Below are 19,359 nucleotides of genomic sequence, written 5' to 3'. Positions count from 1 at the left end.
ACGGTAGGTGACAAGAGGGGCAGCTCGGGAGCAGAACCACAACTCCGGTTCCGGCTTAACCCGAGCGCTCAGCATCCAGCACCCAGAACCCACCGCCTCCCGCGCCGCCGCGGCGCACACTGAGCGGAGAGGGAAAGACGCGGCGTGTACGTCGGCTCGGAGGCCCTGGCCCCGCCCACTTCCGCGACACCCAGTTTCGGCGCCGGAGGCCGGGAGCGCTCCGCAGCGGGGCGGGACTTCCGGGGGGCGGGGCCTGGCCTCGGGTGGCTCTGCCTGCGCCTGCGCCGGCGAGTAGCAGCCCCGGAAATCGGAGCTCGGGTTCGCCAGAACCGCTGCCTGCGGCTACTGCTTCCGGGTCGGAGCCATGGCGGTGGCAAATTCAAGCCCCGTCAATCCCGTGGTGTTCTTTGATGTCAGCATCGGCGGCCAGGTGAGGTTCCAGGCCCGGCCGGGAGGGTTTCCCGCACCCGGGGGTAGCGGACTCGGGAAGCCAGAGGCGAAGCTGGACCGGGACCTACCGACCTGCGGGGCGGGGGGCTCGGGAGGGAGAGGAGTCGTCTCGCGCATCCCAGCGCCCCGCCGGGGGGCGGAGGGGACCGGGTCGCCCCTCCGAATTCCTGCTCGCTGAGGCCTTCTGACCGTGTCCCGCCGCCTGCAGGAGGTCGGCCGCATGAAGATCGAGCTCTTTGCAGACGTTGTGCCGAAGACGGCCGAGAATTTTAGGTAAGGGGATGCTCATCGGAACCGGGAGCCGGACCGGGCCTGCGTGCCGGCCCGCTCCCCGCCCTTGAGATCGGAGCTCCGAATTGCCCCCGTTTTTACCCTTCCCATCTCAGTTCATCGTAATTCTGGGTGTCGAGGCCGGCGGGCCCGCGGGGGGCTCAGGCCGCGCTCCCCTCCCCGCCCCTCTGCGCCAGGCGCGCCCCCCGCTGTGGGGTCACCGAGACTGAAGCATCCCCTTTTCCCTTTCAGGCAGTTCTGCACTGGAGAATTCAGGTCAGTCTCTCAGACGTGGTTGACTCGTCTGCTCGCTCCTGAAGGGTGTCCCGGGGCCGCAGTGGGGTTTTGGGGAACCACACCCGTAGGCCTTGAATGATTGCTGGTGCCGGTAGTAGAAGGTTAATACCCCAAGGGTCTGTCTTCAGTTCATTTGCCTCCTTTATCTCTCTCCTCCCTACCACCTTTAGGGAGTCTCTTGGCTCGAGTGTGTGGGAGCTGGGAAGACCTGTCATTACTTGTCGTCATTCCAAGTCTCTTTCTTTTTGGTTATAGAAAAGATGGGGTTCCGATAGGATACAAAGGGAGCACCTTCCACAGGTAAGGCTTGGCAAACCATCCTGAGGGCTTTTAGAATTACTTTCTAAAAAAGTAATTTCTTACTTTTTTTTTTTTAAGATTTTATTTATTTATTCATGAGAGACACAGGGAGAAGCAGGTTCCCTGCAGGGAGCCCGTCTTGGGACATGATCCGGGGTCTCCAGGATCACACCCTGGGCCGAAGGCAGGCACGAAACCACTGAGCCACCCGGGCTGCCCTGTAATTTCTTACTTTCTTTAGAAAGTAAGATTCATTTCTTTAGAGGGAACTAAAACCATAGGGTATTTCCTAGATCTTGAGAAGGAATGTTTTTTGTGAACTCAACAATAGATTTGAAGGCTTATTAAAAACCAAGGGATCCCTGGGTGGCTCAGCGGTTTAGCGCCAGAACTTTGCCAACTGAATTCAGCAGAAATGCCAAGGTATTAACAGTAGGTGCAAGGTTACAATTAACAGTGTTCCCAGCATCCTCTCCCCCATCCCCAGACCCCCAGGGATGGATTCTTATTAGCTAAAGCCAGTAAGAGCAGAACATTTTTTTTTTTTTTTTTTTTTTAGAGCAGAACATTCTTTAAAAAGGAGGCAGCCCGCGTGGCTCAGCGGTTTAGAGCCGCCTTCAGCCCAGGGCGTGACCCTGGAGACTCGGGATCCCACGGCAGGCTCCCTGCATGGAGCCTGCTTCTCCCTCTGCCTGTGTCTCTGCCCCCCCCCCCCCACCTCTCTCTCTGTCTCATAAATAAATAAATAAATAAATAAATAAATAAATAAATAAATAAAATAAATAAAGTCTTAAAAAAAAAACCAAAGTTTAAAAAACGTTTTATTTTTAAATCAGTGTTAATCTAAAGTATAATGAGTACGTCAATGTTTTTCTAAATGACAGAACTTCTCTCAGGATCCTTTATTCTCTGTTTCAGGGTCATAAAAGATTTCATGATCCAGGGTGGGGATTTTGTTAATGTAAGTATTATTTCTTTGCTAATAAAGACCTGTAGGAATATTGGTTTTTATTACTGCTGTTGCTACTATTTTTTTTGCTACGGAGTCCAGTCCTGAGGCTTGAAACAATAACCAAGTTTGATGAGGAAGAGGGGTGACAGGAATGTCCTTTAGAGTTGCTGGCTTTATACCATTAGGTGACAGACATCAGCACCCTGATTGAGTCACTGACTTCCAAATCAGACTTTTAGGGCCAGAAGCTAACTTTCCCAGCATGCCTATAGATGATCCATGAGAGATGCAAACTAGTTAGTCACATGAAACTTGGATAGAAATCAGATGCAATTGTTTTGTTTTGTTTTGTTTTCTAAATGGCAGTAAGTTCTCTTTCAGTGAGCTAAATGCTATGTCCTGTTTCCACATGCCTGGAAAGCTGAGTTTTTCATCAGAAACCGATTTAGTGGGCAAAGAATCAGAGCAACAGAGGTAGATCATTCTGGAAGGATGTTTCCTCTATTTACTAACGGGGCCCAGTAGAATGGCTCTTTGCTGCGATTAATGGACTTTCTTGTGACTAGACTGTATGTGTCTCTCATACCAAGCCTCTTCGCCTTCCTCTGACTCTGGAAGGTGCTGAATAAACCGTATCTCTTCTTCTTAAATCTACTTTTGTTCTTTTTTTTTTTTTTAATTTTTATTTATTTATGATAGTCATAGAGAGAGAGAGAGGCAAAGACTTAGGCAGAGGGAGAAGCAGGCTCCATGCACCGGAAGCCCGACGTGGGATTCGATCCCGGGTCTCCAGGATCGCTCCCTGGGCCAAAGGCAGGCGCCAAACCGCTACGCCACCCAGGGATCCCTCTACTTTTGTTCTTAACCAACCACTTGTGTGCATGTCTGTGGTCTTATTAATATCATTTGGTTAGTCATGTTGCTATTTTCTTGAGTCTTGGGAGATGTCTTTCTCCTTCTTATCTATATTTATTTAGTTAAACTTTGAGGAATTTTTAAAGACTTCCTTCCTGTCTAGAAAAGGTTACAAAGTGGCAGATTTTAGGCTGAACCAGACTTTTAGATACACGTTGTTTCATGTGTGTGATGTTGTAAAACTGGGACATTTCACCAGAAAATTCCAGAGTTTTGTTTCCTCTTTAAAGAATGGAAAACAGGTGTGCACTTGGCCTGTGTTTCTCATGTAGCAGCAATGGTTTGGAATCAAATAACTGTTCCTTTAATCAGGGTCTGTCCTTGCCATTTCACCTCAGTCACTACCACCTGCTTCCCTTACTTATGTCACTTGCCCCTGGAGGGCAAGTTTGCAACCCCTGGCTTCCACTGATGGTAGTAGGGCCTGGACAACTGTATACTTTGTGGTACCTGGTAAGAGGGGCTAAGAATCTATTCTCTGCCCTTTCTTCCTCTTTTCTTCCTTTTCATCTTTCTTTCTTTCTTTCTTTCTTTCTTTCTTTCTTTCTTTCTTTCTCTCTCTCTCTGTCTCTCTCTCTCTCTCTTTCTCCTTCCTTCCTTCCTTCCCAAAGGCTCCTGTGTTGCTGTATTGTCTTAACAGGAGCAAGACCAGCTTCTTACTGGTCATTGCCAGGCACATCCAGTCACTTGCCAATAGCTCCAGGATCAGACAATATAGTCGGTCAGCCAGAAGGCTGAGTGTCAAGAAACAGTTGTTTGGTGCCACTCTTAGGAAAGAAAAAATAGAATGAGCAAGAAGCAGAAGTAGGATTTGAGACCTTTTAGAGTTGGACCAAGAATATGTATTTGTTTTAATAATTATTTTTTGGTTACAGAAGTGCAAAAAATAAAATCATCTCTCAAGGAGTCTTGCTTTTCAAGGAATATATTCTTGGCATTTTAGTTTATAGCTGCCAGTCTTATTGTTACATATGTATGTATCTCAAATATAATCTTTAGCAGACTTAAGATCATGTATACATTTTAATTTTTTTATGCTTAATAATTGTCTACATTTTTCTGTCATTAAGTCACGTTATAATAGCTATGTAATATCCCATTATGAATAGATAACAAATTTATTTGATCAATCTACAATTGTTAAAAATTTGTTAGCTTTTTTTTTTTTAATATGTATCTATTTAAATTTTAAGGCACTGCCTATTGTTTGTTCTGAGAATTTTTTTTTTAAACATTTATTTATTTATGAGAGACAGAGAGAGAGAGAGAGGCAGACTCCATGCCGGGAGCCCGACGTGGGACTCCATCCCGGGACTCCAGGATCGCACCCTTGACCAAAGGCAGGCGCCAAACTGCTGAGCCACCCAGGGATCCCCTGAGAATTAATTTTTGTTATTTTCCCTACTCTGGCTCCTGGAGAGCAATAGATCGCATAATTGTAGAGAAGGATGTGGGCAATGGTCTGTCCCCCAGGTTTATTGGGAAATTGGAAGTGAACTGGTTTTTCTCTTCTGTATATATGTAGGAGTTAAAGGTATAATAGCTCACATTTATATAGTGCTGTGTCAATTGCAGGGTCTCTTCTGATTGGATCCTCATGGCAGCAGTGTAGAGAGCAGGTGATTTCATCTTCACTTGATAGTTGAGAGAAGTGATGCTCAGTGATATGAAGTGACTTTCCCAGCTCATAAAGGATTGATCTGGAACTCACATCCAGATCTTTCCACTACACAGAGCTTGGTTTTAGTAATTTTTAACCAGATAAAGGTTCGATTTTGACAGCTTTTTTCCGTCTCTGGCTTATGTTAATCCCCTTTGGTAATCTTTGCCTCAATAAGGGCCCCTTGATTCTGCCCTAGGTCAGTGCTTTCCCTTTCTGCCATGCTCCCAATATTCTTTTTCCTTACTGGCTGGAAGAGATTGGTCTTTGGCACCTTCTCAATATTACCTTTAGACCCCAGGGATTCTGCTTAAGGTACTGCAAATATGACTGTGGTCTAGTTGCTTTATTACCCTGATTTAAGTCGACTCCGCTGAAAAATGAGGAAGATGTTAGTGCTTATTCTGTGTGATTACTGAAAGAGCAAAGAGATAATGCTAATAAAACTAGTTTAAGCAGAAATTGGGGATTTATGATAAGGTGTTTCATGAAACCCAAAGGAAGAAACAGGTCTAAAAACTGGAAAGCCATATGGAACTGAGGCACTCCTTTTATTTCTGTTTCTCCAGTGCTCTCTGTACCTGTATGTTGCCTTCTCTTTCTGTTCTCTAGTCCGCTTTACAGAAGATGGTCACTGCTAGCTTCCAGGTTTACATGATAAATTCAACCTTGAAGGGAAGCATCAGTCTTCTTTCCCGATTCCCAGAGAAGGAACTTTAGTTGGTCCTGCATTGTTTGGGCATCCTCCCCTGGACCAATCAGCTCTGATCCGGAGGGTAGTAGTATCTGTATAGACTAGACTTCCAAGAACCCACCCACTTGCATAGGTTGGGGAGGTAGGGATAGTGGTCAGTTAAGTGGGTAATTTTATTTGACTCCAGGCACAAGAGTCTTCAGGAGTGGCAAGGATTATGTACATGATGGTTGTACTATTGTTCCCTACTTTGCCTCTGTCTAAACCGAGCTTTTAGAAGTCTAGCTGTGACCTGTCGGACCCAATCTGTGCAGTGCCCTGGCCAGTCTGTGGGCTGCAGGTGCCTTGTATGGGGGTGGCTTTGATTGTACAATGGGGTCAAAGAGGTGTGGTTCTCAAAGGGACCTTCAAGAGGAAGAGTATACCTGAAGAGTGTTGCTGTGGTGCAGCAGCATTCCTCCTTTGGGCTTCAGGGGATGCCCAACACTCAAAACTTGCTAACACTTCCTTTCTCTCTGCTCAGGGAGATGGTACTGGAGTTGCCAGTATTTACCGGGGGCCATTTGCAGATGAAAATTTTAAACTTAGACACTCAGCTCCAGGCCTGCTTTCCATGGTAAGTGAGGTCCAGTCAAGGTTTTTTGTTTTTTGTTTTTTTAAGATTTTTATTTACTTATTCATGAGAGACCCACAGAGAGAGAGAGGCAGAGACAGGCAGAGGGAGCAGCTGACTCCATGCAGGGAGCCTGATGTGGGACTTGATCCTGGGTCTCCAGGATCAGGCCCTGGGCTGGAGGCGGCACTAAACTCCTGACCCACCCAGGCTGCCCAACCAGTCAAGGCTTTGGATTAGATTTGTATGCAGCAGATTTCTGGGCCCCTTTTGAGCCCAGTGATGTCTCTTAGGATCAAAGCAAACTCTTCTCTTGCTTGTCCCAGGACTCACCTCTGCTTCACCTCCTTTCCCAGTTGGCTTTGGTTTTGTTCAGCTGGGCCCCCTAGCAATCTGGGAAACCAAAATTGAACTCTGATGTGTGTTTTCTTACCTTTGTCTTAGCCAGGATATGCAGCTTGGCATCCAACCCTGTTGCTCAGAACACAGCCAGTTCTGCTTTTAGGCCCAACATCCATGCACTTGGCACACCACCCACCAGGATTCCCAAGGCACCTTCCCACTCATGCCACCTCCTGGCTGGTCCTCCTCTGGGCTCACTGACCACTCCTGGTCCCTGAGCACCCTTTCCTACCCCCTCCCATTTCTCCCTCCCCTTTCTCAGCTCCCTGCCTCATCTATCCCACTCGTGCTCACTCTGCTGCATGTTCACTCCCTCGTCTTCCTCTTACTCATCCTGTCCTAATTTTTCCTTACTCATCCCACCTTGCATTCCTTTCATTCTTGAATCCCCTCCCTGCTTTCCCTCATCACCCATTTCCCTGGCAGTGTCTCTAGTCTTGCTCTCCCTGATCTAGTATTTCCAGGCACCCGCTCTGTGCTGACTTGCATAACCTTCCACTTATTTAGGCAGGCATTCATCAAGTGAAGGTTTTCTGACACCCAGTCTGTTTCAGACAGGTGTACAGTACTCCGGTACAGACCTGATCCCTGCCCTTCTGACACTTAACATCTAATGGGGGAATCACTCATGCAAAATGACAAGCCCAGTGTAGTATAATTCACACTACTGCCTGTTGAGATAAGGGCTCCTCCGGGTATGTAAAAGTACTGGGAGGGCCCCGCAGCATGAGAGTAAGTACTTCAGGGGTCAGGCTTCAGAGGAGGGTGGTGTGAAATAGCAGGGTGGCAGTCAAGAGGCTGAAGGTGAGGAAGGATGAGAACATCTCTTATGAATGGGAGAGGGAAGGGCCAGTAGAGACCCCTGGAGAGGCAGGTGGGTCTAGCTCCTTAAGGGTTTTAAATGAAAGTAAAGATGAAGTGTGTGGAGTTTCTTGCATAGGTTATGGAGAGCCATACACTTTTTTGAGCAGGGTCAATAAACTTTGTGATTTAGGATGAAGCTCCTGGCTGCGGGGTGAGTGGCAGATGGGAATATGGAGGTGAGCGCAGGGAAGCTAGTCAGGATGCTGTCATGAGAATTGGGCAAGACCAGACCAGCAAACTGTGCAAACCCCATTTTTGGAAAGCCAGGCTGGGTAATCACGGGTAAATGCTGCAGGAGATGCTTAGGTGGGCCTGGATCTTTGCTAGGAGGGCTGGAACCCTCTACGGGCATGCCCCTATGTTAGCATCTATGGAGGAGTCAGAAAAATGGAAGGAAACAGTGTCTGCTCCCTCAAGCTGACACTGGTGAAGTTGTGCTATCACAAATCATGTGCAGAACTGTTTATGTTTCCATCCTCCTCTAAATCGTAAGTTCCTTAAGGGCAGGGACTGGGCCTCAGTGGTCTTAAAGCCCTACTACTTGAGACAGAAAGGCGTGGAGCAGATACCGATGAATGACCAAAAGATCAGCATGATGGCTAACATTTATTGGCCAATTGCTCAAAAAGCACTGTATTTGCATTAATTCATTTTAATACTCTCAGCATCCCTTTGAGATAGGTATAAATGAGAACCCCGAGGCCCAGAGAGGGTATGTGACTAAACTAAGGTCGCACAGTCTGTGGTGGAGCTGGGATTCCAACTAGGTCATCATCTGGCTCTAGAGCTTATTCTCGAAAGCAGTAAGCTGACCTGCCTGAGAATTAATTAATGAGTGGCTGAGGACAGAGAGCGTCTCCTGAGCTATAAAAATGTATATGATGGTTCTCTGGTTTGTTTGCTAATAAATGTTCATACGCCAAGCAGCAAGGTAGATTGATTGACTGGTTGCTTGTTAGGTGGAAAGGAGGAAGCAGAGATTTGGGAGCCCTGAGAAGTCTGTCCCTCATTGCACAATGTGTGCCCTCTCTGACTGGCTTAGGCATTCCCTTGCTTTCGTGCAATGAGCTGTTCTAAATACACGCAGAAAACCCAAAAGTAGCCTCATCTTATGTGGGGCATTTCTAAGTATAACTAAAAATCCTCAGTGAGGTAGTGAGCACGTTCCCCTAGACAGTGTCATGAATGTATTTCATACACACTTTTATCCCTGCACAGCTGAGCACAGAATTAACCAATTTAAATTCACGCAGCATCCAATTACTGCTAGTGGCCTATGTCATAATTTCCAGTCCTGTCTCGGTCATGTTAATCTTACGAGACTTGTGCTTTTAATAGTACTCTGTTTTCCACTTTCTACTCCTTTTTTCCAAAACAAAGGAAGTATCCAATAAAATGTTCACATAGACCTTGTTGCAAGGCAGTGCTACTGAAAGGTAACTTGTCGATGTACAAAAGCCTGAATTTAGTGTATTAAAGGCAGTTCTGGGATACTAGCATGTAAAGTACAAAAGTACACTTCCTTAGAAAGTCAAATATCACCCTAGAAATTATCCCTCTGCATCGTATGTAATAATAGCCTCTTCTTTTATAACACATTATGAAATGTAATGATATAGAAATAATTTTCAAGGGAGGATACAGGTAGAGACTTTCAGATTCTCAATTTAAAAAATTTTTGCTCCTGTAAAATTCAATAAGGATTTTGGGTGTAGCTGTAGAAAGCAAACATCATTGATTAAATGTAGTCTTTTTCTAGCATGGCACTAGCTTAGCAATTTCTTGCACTTTCTTAAAGGCATTTATTACCGTTGTCACGGTGCAGTACAAAGCTATTCAGACAAAAGAGCTTATGGCATAGGCAACAGGCTTTTTCTCAGTGGTATCTAATTTGTAACTATAATCCAGGTATAACCAGTATTGTATTAAATACAGCAAATCAGGTCCCATGAACAGTTGTTCCCACTTTAAAAATTCACACTGCAGGAGAACTGTGCCTTGATTCAAGGATCTAGCTCCTTGAGGGCAGTGATTATGTATTCTGTTTATGTCCTTGGATCCTAGCTCCGGAGACCTGGCTTATGGTAGATATTCAGTAAGGTTTGCTGAAAAAAAGGAATCAAGGCTACAGGCTCTTTTGAGAATCTTATCCTTTGGCTAGCATGGCTGGGAAAACTCACTGGAGTTGTACTTGGTTTCTGTCAGGCAAACAGTGGTCCCAGTACAAATGGCTGCCAGTTCTTCATCACCTGTTCTAAATGTGATTGGCTGGATGGGAAGCACGTAGTGTTTGGTGAGTGCTATTCCTATCCCAGAGTCCAGGCCCCATTCACACAGAGTGGGACTTCCAAAGGAGCCAGTCCCCAGGCTCTAGGCCCAAGAGGGTTCAGCTGATATAACTGGTCTGGGAAGGTGGAGGTGGTGGGAGGTGGGGAGGACATGTGCTTGGAGCACTAAAGGGAAGGGCGGAAGGGCTGTGTGATAGAGTGTGTGACCACTTGGCTGATCTGTGTGTCTGGGAGGGAAACCCAGATGGTATCACTGAAGAAACGCCATGCAGAGGCAGCATGGTATGGTAGGGCTTTGCAGTCGCTCAGACCTAGCGCTCTGTAACCTCTTACCTGTGACCTTGGGCAAATCATTTCACTTCCATCAGGTCCCAATTTTCTGATGGTAGGAGGAGGGTCAAATGAGATGATGGCTAACAGTGGGTATCAGAAGCTGGAAAGTGCTACGCAAATGAGAATAATAAAGTCTAGCTCTTATTCTTCCTACAGGAAAGATCATTGACGGACTTCTAGTGATGCGAAAGATTGAGGTGAGTCATGTTCTGATTTCCTGTATCTCGTCCGTTCTGGTCTAGGAGCCAAGTGTGTGAGGCCCGGGCCTGACCACCTCCAGTTACGTGGGCTCCCTCAGGAAGAGGGAGGAGTACGTGGCCCCTGCCTCCCTGTGTTTTCGGCCTGCAGCTTTGCATCTCTAGTGCACACCGAAGTTTGGCCTCTGACAGCCCTTTCACCTCCTTGATAAGATCCTACAGTGGATCCAAGATCCTTCATGACCTGGTTCCTGCCACCTCTGCACAGCCCCTTCTGCCTTTACTGCCTCCATATTACAGCCTCCTCAGGCTACTAGCTCTTCTCTAAATGTGCCATACACATTCCTGCCTCTGGCTCCTTTCTGCCCCTGAGCGTTTGCTCATGCTGTTTCCTCTACTGGAATGCCCTTCTCCTTTCTTTTCCTCCTCTTTGGATCCACTGCCTCCTTCTAGGCCCAGCTCAGATATCTCCTATGGTGTGAATCCTTCCTGACCTGCCGAAGCAGTGGTTGCTTCCTCTGCCCTGTTGTATAAACTGTCTTATAACTTATTGCCTTGTTACATATCATAGGTTTGATTTTTTTTTTTTTTTTAACCTGTAGTACATTTTCTCTTTGATCTGGATTATCCTTACCCTTCTGCTAGGATGTGGATTGTTATCCTTTCAGTCCCTGAGTTCTCAATCCAGAGCACAGGGGCTGACAGACATCAGTAAATGTTTGGTGAGCTTGTGTCTGAGTACGTGAATCTCCACTGTGCTTTCTCTCCTAGAATGTTCCCACAGGCCCCAACAATAAGCCCAAGCTACCTGTGGTAATCTCACAGTGTGGGGAGATGTAGTCCAGAGCAAGACTGACCATCAGGTACGTGTGTCTTTCTCCTCCTGGTTAGGAGTCCCCAGTGAAGACAGCATGATCTAGTGGAAGGAACTTCACACTTGAAACATGAGAACATGAGATTGAGCCCGTCTCCGGTCTCTGTGACCTTGGGGAAATCACCTTCCTTTCTGAGCCTGTTTTCCTCATCTGTCAAATGGGGACAATAGCGATCTCGGGCTCATTGTAAGGATCAAAAGAGAAAGGGTTATTGGGGTGTTTTTACTTTTCTACCACTTGGTGGTTTACAAAGTATCAACCTCAGAACCAGTAGGCAGTCTCCGACAGCACTGCCCGACTGTAGTTCCTTCCATTCAGGGCTCCTGCTGGAAGGACCTGCCTCCCCCCCCCCCCCCCCCCCCGCCTCCCCCCCACCTTCCCCCCCAGCAACTCCCTGCTGGGAGCAGCCTGGGCTGCCTGGAGCACAGCTGTCACGCCTCTCCTCAGAACTGATGCTCATTTCCAGGCCCTGACTTTGTATCTGCCAGCCTCATAAGTGAATGCAACATACTTCTCAGCCCATGTGGGCTCACTTCCTACCCATATTTGCCACTGCCTGCTCTTTGCCGGATGACAACTGAAAAATGCCTGTCTTTCAGGAGCTTATGGGGAGTAAGACACATTGTCCGAGGTGATCACTGGTAATATGAGTGACATTGCTAAGTGTTATCAGAGTTCAAGGGAGACATTGATCACTTCAGCTAGGTGTGGGGTAGTGGTGTTTTGCCTTGCTTTGCTTCCTTCCTTCCGTTTTCAAACCTGCAGAAAAGTTGGGAGAATGATACACTGAACACCCATCTATCTGCCTTTCACCCAGATATTCCAGTGGTTAAGATTCTCACTTACCATTTTTGCTTTAACTTGTTTTCTTTCTTTACCTTCTTGCCTCTCCTCTCTCCTGCTCCCCTTCTTTCCCTACTTCCTCCCGTCCTTTCTACCTTCATTCCTTCCATTGTTTTCCTTCCTTTCTTTCCCATTTGAAAGGTGAAGACTTTTTTTTTTTAAAGATTTTATTTACTTATTCATAAGAGACACACAGAAAGAGGCAGAGACACAGGCAGAGAGAGAAGCAGGCTCCATGCAGGGATCCTGATGTGGGACTCATCCCAGATTCCGGGATCACGCCCTGAGCCAAAGACAGATGGCTCAACTGCTGAGCCCCCAGGCATCCTGAAAGGTGAAGACTTCTTGACACTTTACCCCTAAATACTTCAGCAAACAACTCCTAAAAATAGCATCATATTTGACCACAGTAATATTTTTTTCACAGTAATGTTATTTAATATACATGTCCCAACTTCCCCAGCTGTCCACATAGTAACTTTAATAGCTCTAAAAAAAAAAAAAGATTCAATGAAGATTCATATATTTCATTTGGTTGTTTATTTTTAATTATAAAAGTAATGTTGGGCAGCCCAGGTTGCTCAGTCGTTTAGTGCCACCTTCAGTCCAGGGTGTGATCCTGGGGACCCAGGATCAAGTCCCGCGTTGGGCTCACTGCACGGAGCCTACTTCGCCCTCTGCCTCTCTCTCTCTCTGTCTCTCATGAATAAATAAATTAAATATAAATGAATGAATGAATGAATGAATGAATAAATAAATAAATAAATAAATAAATAAATAAATAAATAAATGTAACATAATACAATCTTGAGAAAACAGTTCAAGTCCTTGTCATCTCTCCTCCCCCATCCCATCCATCCCACTTCTGTCCCAGGAGGTAGCTGCTTTATCAGTGTGATGTATGTCCTTCAGGGCCTTTTTTGTTCCTATCTTATTTTGGGAGGTTTTGTTTTTCCCAAATTTCGTCACACTATTTTGTTCATCACTTGTTTTCCATTTGGCAGATGTCTTGAAGACTTTTCCTCTCCCATCACATAAAACTACTTAGTACTAAAACAAAACTGACAATATTCTATGTTTGTAGCATATAGCATATTTTACCCTTCTCTTATGATTTGAATAGTTATAAATTCTGAACCTTAGTTCTCTATTTTATATGTTATAACTATTTTGTCCAGAATGTATTTTAAGCAAAAACTAGCAATGTGTTGGTTTTCTGAACATTGGTGATAACCTTTGTTAAGCAGAAGTTCTAAGTTTTGATGAGGTCAAAACTATCCGTCTTTTCTCTTACGGCTTTTGTGGTTTTGTTTTGTTTAGGAAGGTCCTTAATATCTCAGATCATAATGTCTTTTGTATTATTTCTAATATTTCTATGGTTTTATTTACATACTTAAAAAATTACCTAGAATTTATTTTTCTTTTCTCTGCTTTTGTTCCTCAGTGGAGATCTAGTCAAATGCCAGACCATTTTAATAACTGTACATACCTCTCTCTGTGATTTTGTGTTATAGCATCTGGCACTTACAGGCATTCATTAAAAATTTATTACATGAGTTAATAGAGAGGGAGAATGTCAGGCATTTTAGGCAGGGAACTGGTGTGCACAAATGCTGAGGCAGGCATGCACAAGTGTTTCCTAGAAGCTGAACGTGGTCCTCTCTCTTGTCCAGCAAAAGATCCCTTCTCAGGCACAGTTGACACCCTGAGGTTTCTTTTCTGCCAGTACCAGGGGTCCCTAGGGCTCAGCATGCTCTACTTCAGTAGTGTCTGGCTTTTCCCTCCTTCTCCCACTTAGTTCTTTGCTGAACCTAAATTGAGCTACTAGGTCCTTTTCCTTCTAAGGATTGACCACTGATCACTACCGGAGGACAGAGATAAAAAGAATATGGAGTTCAGAAAACCGGAGGACAGAGATAAAAAGAATATGGAGTTTAGAAATTTTTGCTTGGGGCTTCTTTTCTTTATTTTTCTGAGTCCCTTATAGAAAGTTCGTAGAAATCCTTGTTGGGGGCTTGATTTCTGAGGGTGGTAATCACAACCCTCCCCTCCTCATCTCTTATTAGCAAAGGGTATGTAAACCTTTGCCCCCATGGAAGCCTCTCTTCTCGGCCTGCAACCCAAGCAGAATAAATTCCACAGGGTCCATTTGACGTTCCAGAGGCTTCTTAGACCAGAACTGTCCAATAGAAATTCCTTTCTGGGATGGTAGAAATGTTCTATATCTGTGCTGTCCATCATGCAGCTCCAGCCACATGTGACAGTTGAGCACTTGAAATATGTGGCTGATGTGACTGAAGGACTGAATTTTTAATTTAATTTTAATTAAATATAAGTCTGATACCTCCAATTCAGTTTCTTACCCCTGACTTGCTCAGAATTGAACTTTTCATAGCTAATACTTAGAGGCAACATCATAATGGCAGTTATCGTTTATTGCATACTTTTTGTGCTAAATACTGAGCTAAGAACTTGAATTATCTGATTTAACTTTACCAAAAATCTTTATCATAAGCTTTAAGGTGTTAGGGATTTAGGTGGCAGTACTGACCCCACTTTGGGTTTCTCAGTACTGTGATTTGGAAGAAAGGAAAAGTGGAGATTAATTCCCTAGAGAACAGTTGTCATCCCATCATTTTTCTTCCCAGCTCTAAAGTTACAAGCATCTCTAATTCCTATGGGAATGTTTTAGATTCCTCCAGTTGTGTGGGGCAGGATAATGGTCGACAGCTAATATAGATGCTGTTTTCAAACCCTACTGGGCAGTATTTCTCAAACCTTAATGTACTTATGAATCACCAGGAGATCTTGTTAAAATGCTGGTTCTGGTTCAGTGGGTCTGGATAGGGCCAGAGATTTTGCATTTCTAAGCAGCACTCAGGAGATGCTAATGCTGACTTTGAGTGGCAGGGCTATAGTAGAATAACAGAACCTGCTTTTTAATTAAGAAGCCTCCATATTCCAATGAGAAAAGACCCAGAAGGAGATCCTTTCTTGGTGGCACTGGTCTGGCAGGAATCTACTGCATTGAAATCAGGATATCACCAAATCATGCATATGGGGCCTTGCGCCTAGGCACTGGAAATAAAAGAAGATGGGAAGGAGATAGAAGATGGTGCCAGTGGCTTGATGAGCTGTATCTCCCTAGGAAGCACTTCTGGAACTTCTGTGTTTTGCCTTAGGTCCTGACTTTGGTTTTAGTGAGCATGAAGTTTTCTGTACAACTCTAGATATATAGAAACCATGGTTTTATTTCCGTGGGTGCTGTGAAAGCTTTTTACGATGAATTTGATTAGGTATACCTAAGTGACCCTTGGCCCTCATGATTCTCCTGCTGTAGTCTAGGCCAGTTTCTTTGCTACTTAGGACTACTTGGGGACTGGTCTGGAGCCTCTGGTTAGAGAGTCTCTTGGAAAGGGGAGTGGCTGAGAGCTCTGGCAGTCCAGCTAGTCTGGATTGCTGCTCTTCCAATTATCCCCAGACCTGGTACCTGTAGCAAGCAGTACATAGCTTTCTTCCGTCCCCAAGTTCCCTAAAGAATCGAATCACTTGAGGTCATCTGTTAACGCTACTAATTCCCAGATCCCTTTTCTGGAGAGTTTGAGTGAGTGAGTGTGAGGTAGGATCCAGGACGCTATGTTTGTAACAAGCATTTCAGGTGCTTCTTAGAGGAATATGGGTAACGCTGCTTTAGGTGGTGCTGTGATGAGTACCTTTTAACAGTGTGGCATCATTCAAATTCAAATGGTGATCAGATTAAAAGTTAATTAACCTGTGGGTGGTGGCTAGAACAGTGGTGAAGGTGCTATTGGAATGGTGGAGCTTTAGGAAACACTTGTCCCCCATTCTGGGATTACCCATAGATGTGATATGTTCCTGTAGAGGAAGATGATGAGGCATGTTGGTGGCACATGGACTGGTCCTTCATTCTTTCCACAGTACGCACTAATGGATTAAGATGGGCCCCATGCTGCATATGAGACTGCAAATTTGAAAAGCCCAGTTCCTGTCCCTAAGGAACTCACAGTCTCTTGGGGAAACTGACAATTATAGTGCAAAGAGCACTGGACTAGAGGCTTCAGAACAAAGTAAGGAAAGCTGGAATGCCTATGTCTGCCTGAACCAGTCTGGGGAGACTACAGGAGAGATGCTGCTCTGGCTGGCTGAGTAGGTGAAAGAAAAGAACTTCTCAGGTGGCTAAAACGGAAGGGCATTCCAGGCAGAGGGAACAGCATGAGCAAGAAAGCACAAAAGCAGGAAACAGCAGGAATTGTAAGGGAAACTGCACCTAATTCATATGGCCAAAGCAGGAAGGTGTTTAAAGCAAAAGGTAAGGGGTAGGGCTGGAGAAGGCCAGGGCCAGTTGTGAGATCAGGGCACGCTGAGATACTCATGTTATCCTGAGAGGGCTTCAGGCAGTATGCACATTTGTTCCCTCCTGGGGTGAGAGTCCATTGTACTCTGGGCATTGTCAGAAAGGAGCCTTGCCTGGCCCTCCAAAAAGAACCAGGCCAACAGGAGCCACTGGAAGATTCTGAGCAGGACATTGTGATTGAATTTTCTTGTTCCAATGATGATTCTGGCAGCAACGTGTAGGAGAAGCTGAGGTCGGTGAGGTGTCCACTGCAGAAGTCCGGGCCAGAGAAAAGGTTCCCCATGAAAATACAGGTCTAGGAAGCACCAGAGATTTGACAGCAAATATTTGCATGCCTGCTGGGTGTGTGACACTGTTGTCGCCTGCCCTGAAAGACAGAAGCCTTGCCAGCCAAAAGGAGAGGGAGGGAGAATGGCTTCATTCCAGTCCAATCCAGTACAAAGGCACAGCTCCGGGTAGTGATCACAGGGATCAGGTCTCACACTGAGCTACACCAATCAGTGAAATACCATGTAGCCTGAAAAAGAAAGGTAGATCTGAGTGGGGGGGGACAGATTTCTAGGGAATCTTTTTTTGGTTATTAAAGAGTATCATTTACTCTTCCTTTTTATTTATTTATTTTTAAGATTTTATTTATTCATGAGAGACACAGAGAGAGAGACAGACACAGGCAGAGGGAGAAGCAGGCTCCATGCAGGGAGCCTGATGCGGGACTGGATCCCGGGTCTCCAGGATCACGCCCTGGGCTGAAGGCGGTAAGCTAAAGCGCTGAGCCACCCGGGCTGCCCATTTCTAGGGAATGTTAAGGGACAAAGTCAAGATTTAGTACATTTGAGTGTTTCAGGAATTACTATAGTGAAATTAAGCCAACTGTTAATAATAGTTACTTGTGTAGTGTAGAGACGGCAAAGAGTCTTTTTCCCCCCATTTCTATCGTCCTGTGTATGCTTGAACTTTCTTTATTGAGCGTGTATCTTATAATAGAAATAAAATTGTGTATATACGGAGTTTTAACTGATCCTAGTTCCTCGCAGCTGCTCCCAGGAGCATGTGGCTAACCAGCCTGGTCCCTCCCATCTCTCCGGTCTAGGCACAGCAGCGGTGCCTTCCTGGGTACTGGCACAGTACTTGGTCCATCTCCGTACGGCATCTAACGTGGCACATTACCCCTGTTGGCCTGGTCTTCTCTAGACAGAACTCCTTGAGGCAGGGACCACGCTGACTCACACAGCACCTGGTCTACAATAGAGCTTAGGTCCTGGAGCACCATGGGACGGACAAAGTGCATGTACACAGTTTTATACATTCTGCTTTGGGGCCTACGGGTAAACTTCTGAGCCTGCCGCTGCCTGACACCAGGACTCCCTGTCCCCTGAAGGGGAAGGGGTGTGGCCACATGTAGGGGGAGGGAGACAGGGTAGTTTCTGAGTGTACTCACTCTGTTCTTAAAGCTAACTACCAAGGCCATAAACAGAGGGTGTGGACTTTACTTTCTCTATGACACTGGGACCAAAACCTGCAAGGACGAAGGATTGCTCTTTGTTCTAGAGCTCCACAGAGAGCCATCGAGGTCTGGCAAAAAGCACACAGACTTTGGAGCCAAGGAGACCAAGAAGCCCCATCACCGTCAAACCATTAAACCCTGAGAGACCCTAGTTTCCTCTTCTGCTTGATTACAGATAACATATCCTGCACAGTTTGTGAAGGGTAAATAAATGAGGTGATATGCATGGCCATAAATATTAGTTTCTTTCTTTTTGGTTCTTGTGTAATATACTCTCAACTTTATCATGAGGAACCAAAGGTCTGACAGTGGGCACGAGTCAGGCCAGTTCTGCTCTTTGGGGAAAAGCAGGTTAGGAGTGTAGACAAGAGCTGGGAGTGTTGTGTCTCATGGAATGTCCCCTTCAGTTGCATCCGAGCTGCTTCTTTTCCATCCCTAACAGACCTCCACCTCTGCCACCGTAGGCCTTCCCTTGCTCTGGGTGGCGCTTTGAGGGAGATCATCTGGATTGGCCCCTGTGTTTGCTTCCCTGCCTGCTGCTGACCTTTCTGATCAAGAGACCTTGGAAGTGTCACAGATTCAGAACCAAGACTGTTTACATTTTCGATTGTAAATAAAGTTTTGTTTTGTTTTGTTATATGTGTTGTTTTTAACCGATTATAATGATAGCCTAACCTGTCTCCTCACACCTTACCTTCACCTAGAAGGACTAGCTCTCGCCAGAGGCTAGCATGGACCGGAGCCAAACTGTCCCTGTGGTTAGGTGATGCCTCAGACTTGCAAGCAACTGTAGCACTCCCTTCTTTGGTTCCAGCTGGTTGGGCAAAGAAGGCAAAGCTCCAGGGCTATAAGTACAATTTATTCCAAGGATGTTCCCAGGTTCAGTTTGGTTGGTTCTGGAGCCTGTGGGAAAAGGGTCACTAACTTGGGATATTTTTGGATCCGAGACCATTTGGTAGAATGTGTCTCAGTCATGATGAAGTGAGAATAATTTATTCAAATCTTAGTTTTAATCTGACGTCTTTTTTTAAAGATTTTATTTATTTGAGAGAGCACAAGCTGGGGAGAGGACTCTGGGATCATGACCTGAGCTGAAGGCAGATGCTTACTGGCTTGAGCCACCCAGGTGCCCCTGGGGTCATTTTTTAAACAGTAGAGGTCTTGAGAAGTTCTCTTCCCCTTTCAGAACCTCAGTCTTCTCATCTGTAAAATGGGGATAATAACACCTATCTACCTCATAGCATTGTTGAAAGAGTCAAATAAGAACATGGATATGAAGGTAACTGCCTTGGAAAATGCTTATCCTGAAAGGACATGGCCCAACATGGAAAGACCCCACTGAGCATAATGTTCAAGGGGTAAAAAAAAAAGTTCCATGGTGGGACACCAGGGTGGCTCAGTGGTTGAGCGTCTGCCTTTGACTCAGAGCGTGATCCTGGAATCCTGGATCGAGTCCCACATCGGGCTCCCCGCATGGAGCCTGCTTCTCCCTCTGCCTGTGTCTCTGCTCCCCCCCACCCTTCTCTC

At 45.7% G+C, this 19,359-nt stretch overlaps 1 protein-coding gene across 3 annotated transcripts; it reads left to right on the top strand.

The window, feature by feature from the left end:
- The first annotated feature begins 282 nt into the window (after window positions 1-282).
- PPIH (peptidylprolyl isomerase H) lies at window positions 283-18,469 on the top strand. Of its 3 annotated transcripts, none has more exons than XM_025983680.2 (10): window positions 283-430; window positions 659-723; window positions 973-996; window positions 1,273-1,317; window positions 2,236-2,278; window positions 6,062-6,154; window positions 9,623-9,710; window positions 10,195-10,235; window positions 11,007-11,098; window positions 18,297-18,469. In XM_025983680.2, the coding sequence occupies exons 1-9, from the start codon at window positions 365-367 to the stop codon at window positions 11,073-11,075; spliced, it is 534 nt and encodes a 177-aa protein (XP_025839465.1). In that variant the 5' UTR covers window positions 283-364; the 3' UTR covers window positions 11,076-11,098; window positions 18,297-18,469. The 3 variants fall into 3 exon arrangements, with proteins under 3 accessions (XP_025839465.1, XP_025839464.1, XP_025839466.1); XM_025983679.2 differs by having other exon boundaries at window positions 18,275-18,469; XM_025983681.2 differs by lacking the exon at window positions 18,297-18,469 and adding an exon at window positions 17,877-17,944.
- Window positions 18,470-19,359: the final 890 nt, after the last annotated feature.

Source organism: Vulpes vulpes, chromosome 10, assembly GCF_048418805.1.
Source record: "Vulpes vulpes isolate BD-2025 chromosome 10, VulVul3, whole genome shotgun sequence".
NCBI lineage: Eukaryota > Metazoa > Chordata > Mammalia > Carnivora > Canidae > Vulpes > Vulpes vulpes.
The sequence above is the reverse complement of the archived record's forward strand: the minus strand, read 5'-3'. Positions and strand labels throughout refer to the sequence as shown.

What these genes read in the sequence shown, in the direction of transcription:
- PPIH (XM_025983680.2), top strand. Translation starts at nt 365, where the DNA reads ATGGCGGTGGCAAATTCAAGCCCCGTCAATCCCGTGGTGTTCTTTGAT. An exon ending in TTCTGCACTGGAGAATTCAG is followed by an intron (nt 997 to 1,272) that starts GTCAGTCTCTCA and finishes TTTTGGTTATAG; the next exon opens with AAAAGATGGGGTTCCGATAG. An exon ending in TGGGAAGCACGTAGTGTTTG is followed by an intron (nt 9,711 to 10,194) that starts GTGAGTGCTATT and finishes TTCTTCCTACAG; the next exon opens with GAAAGATCATTGACGGACTT.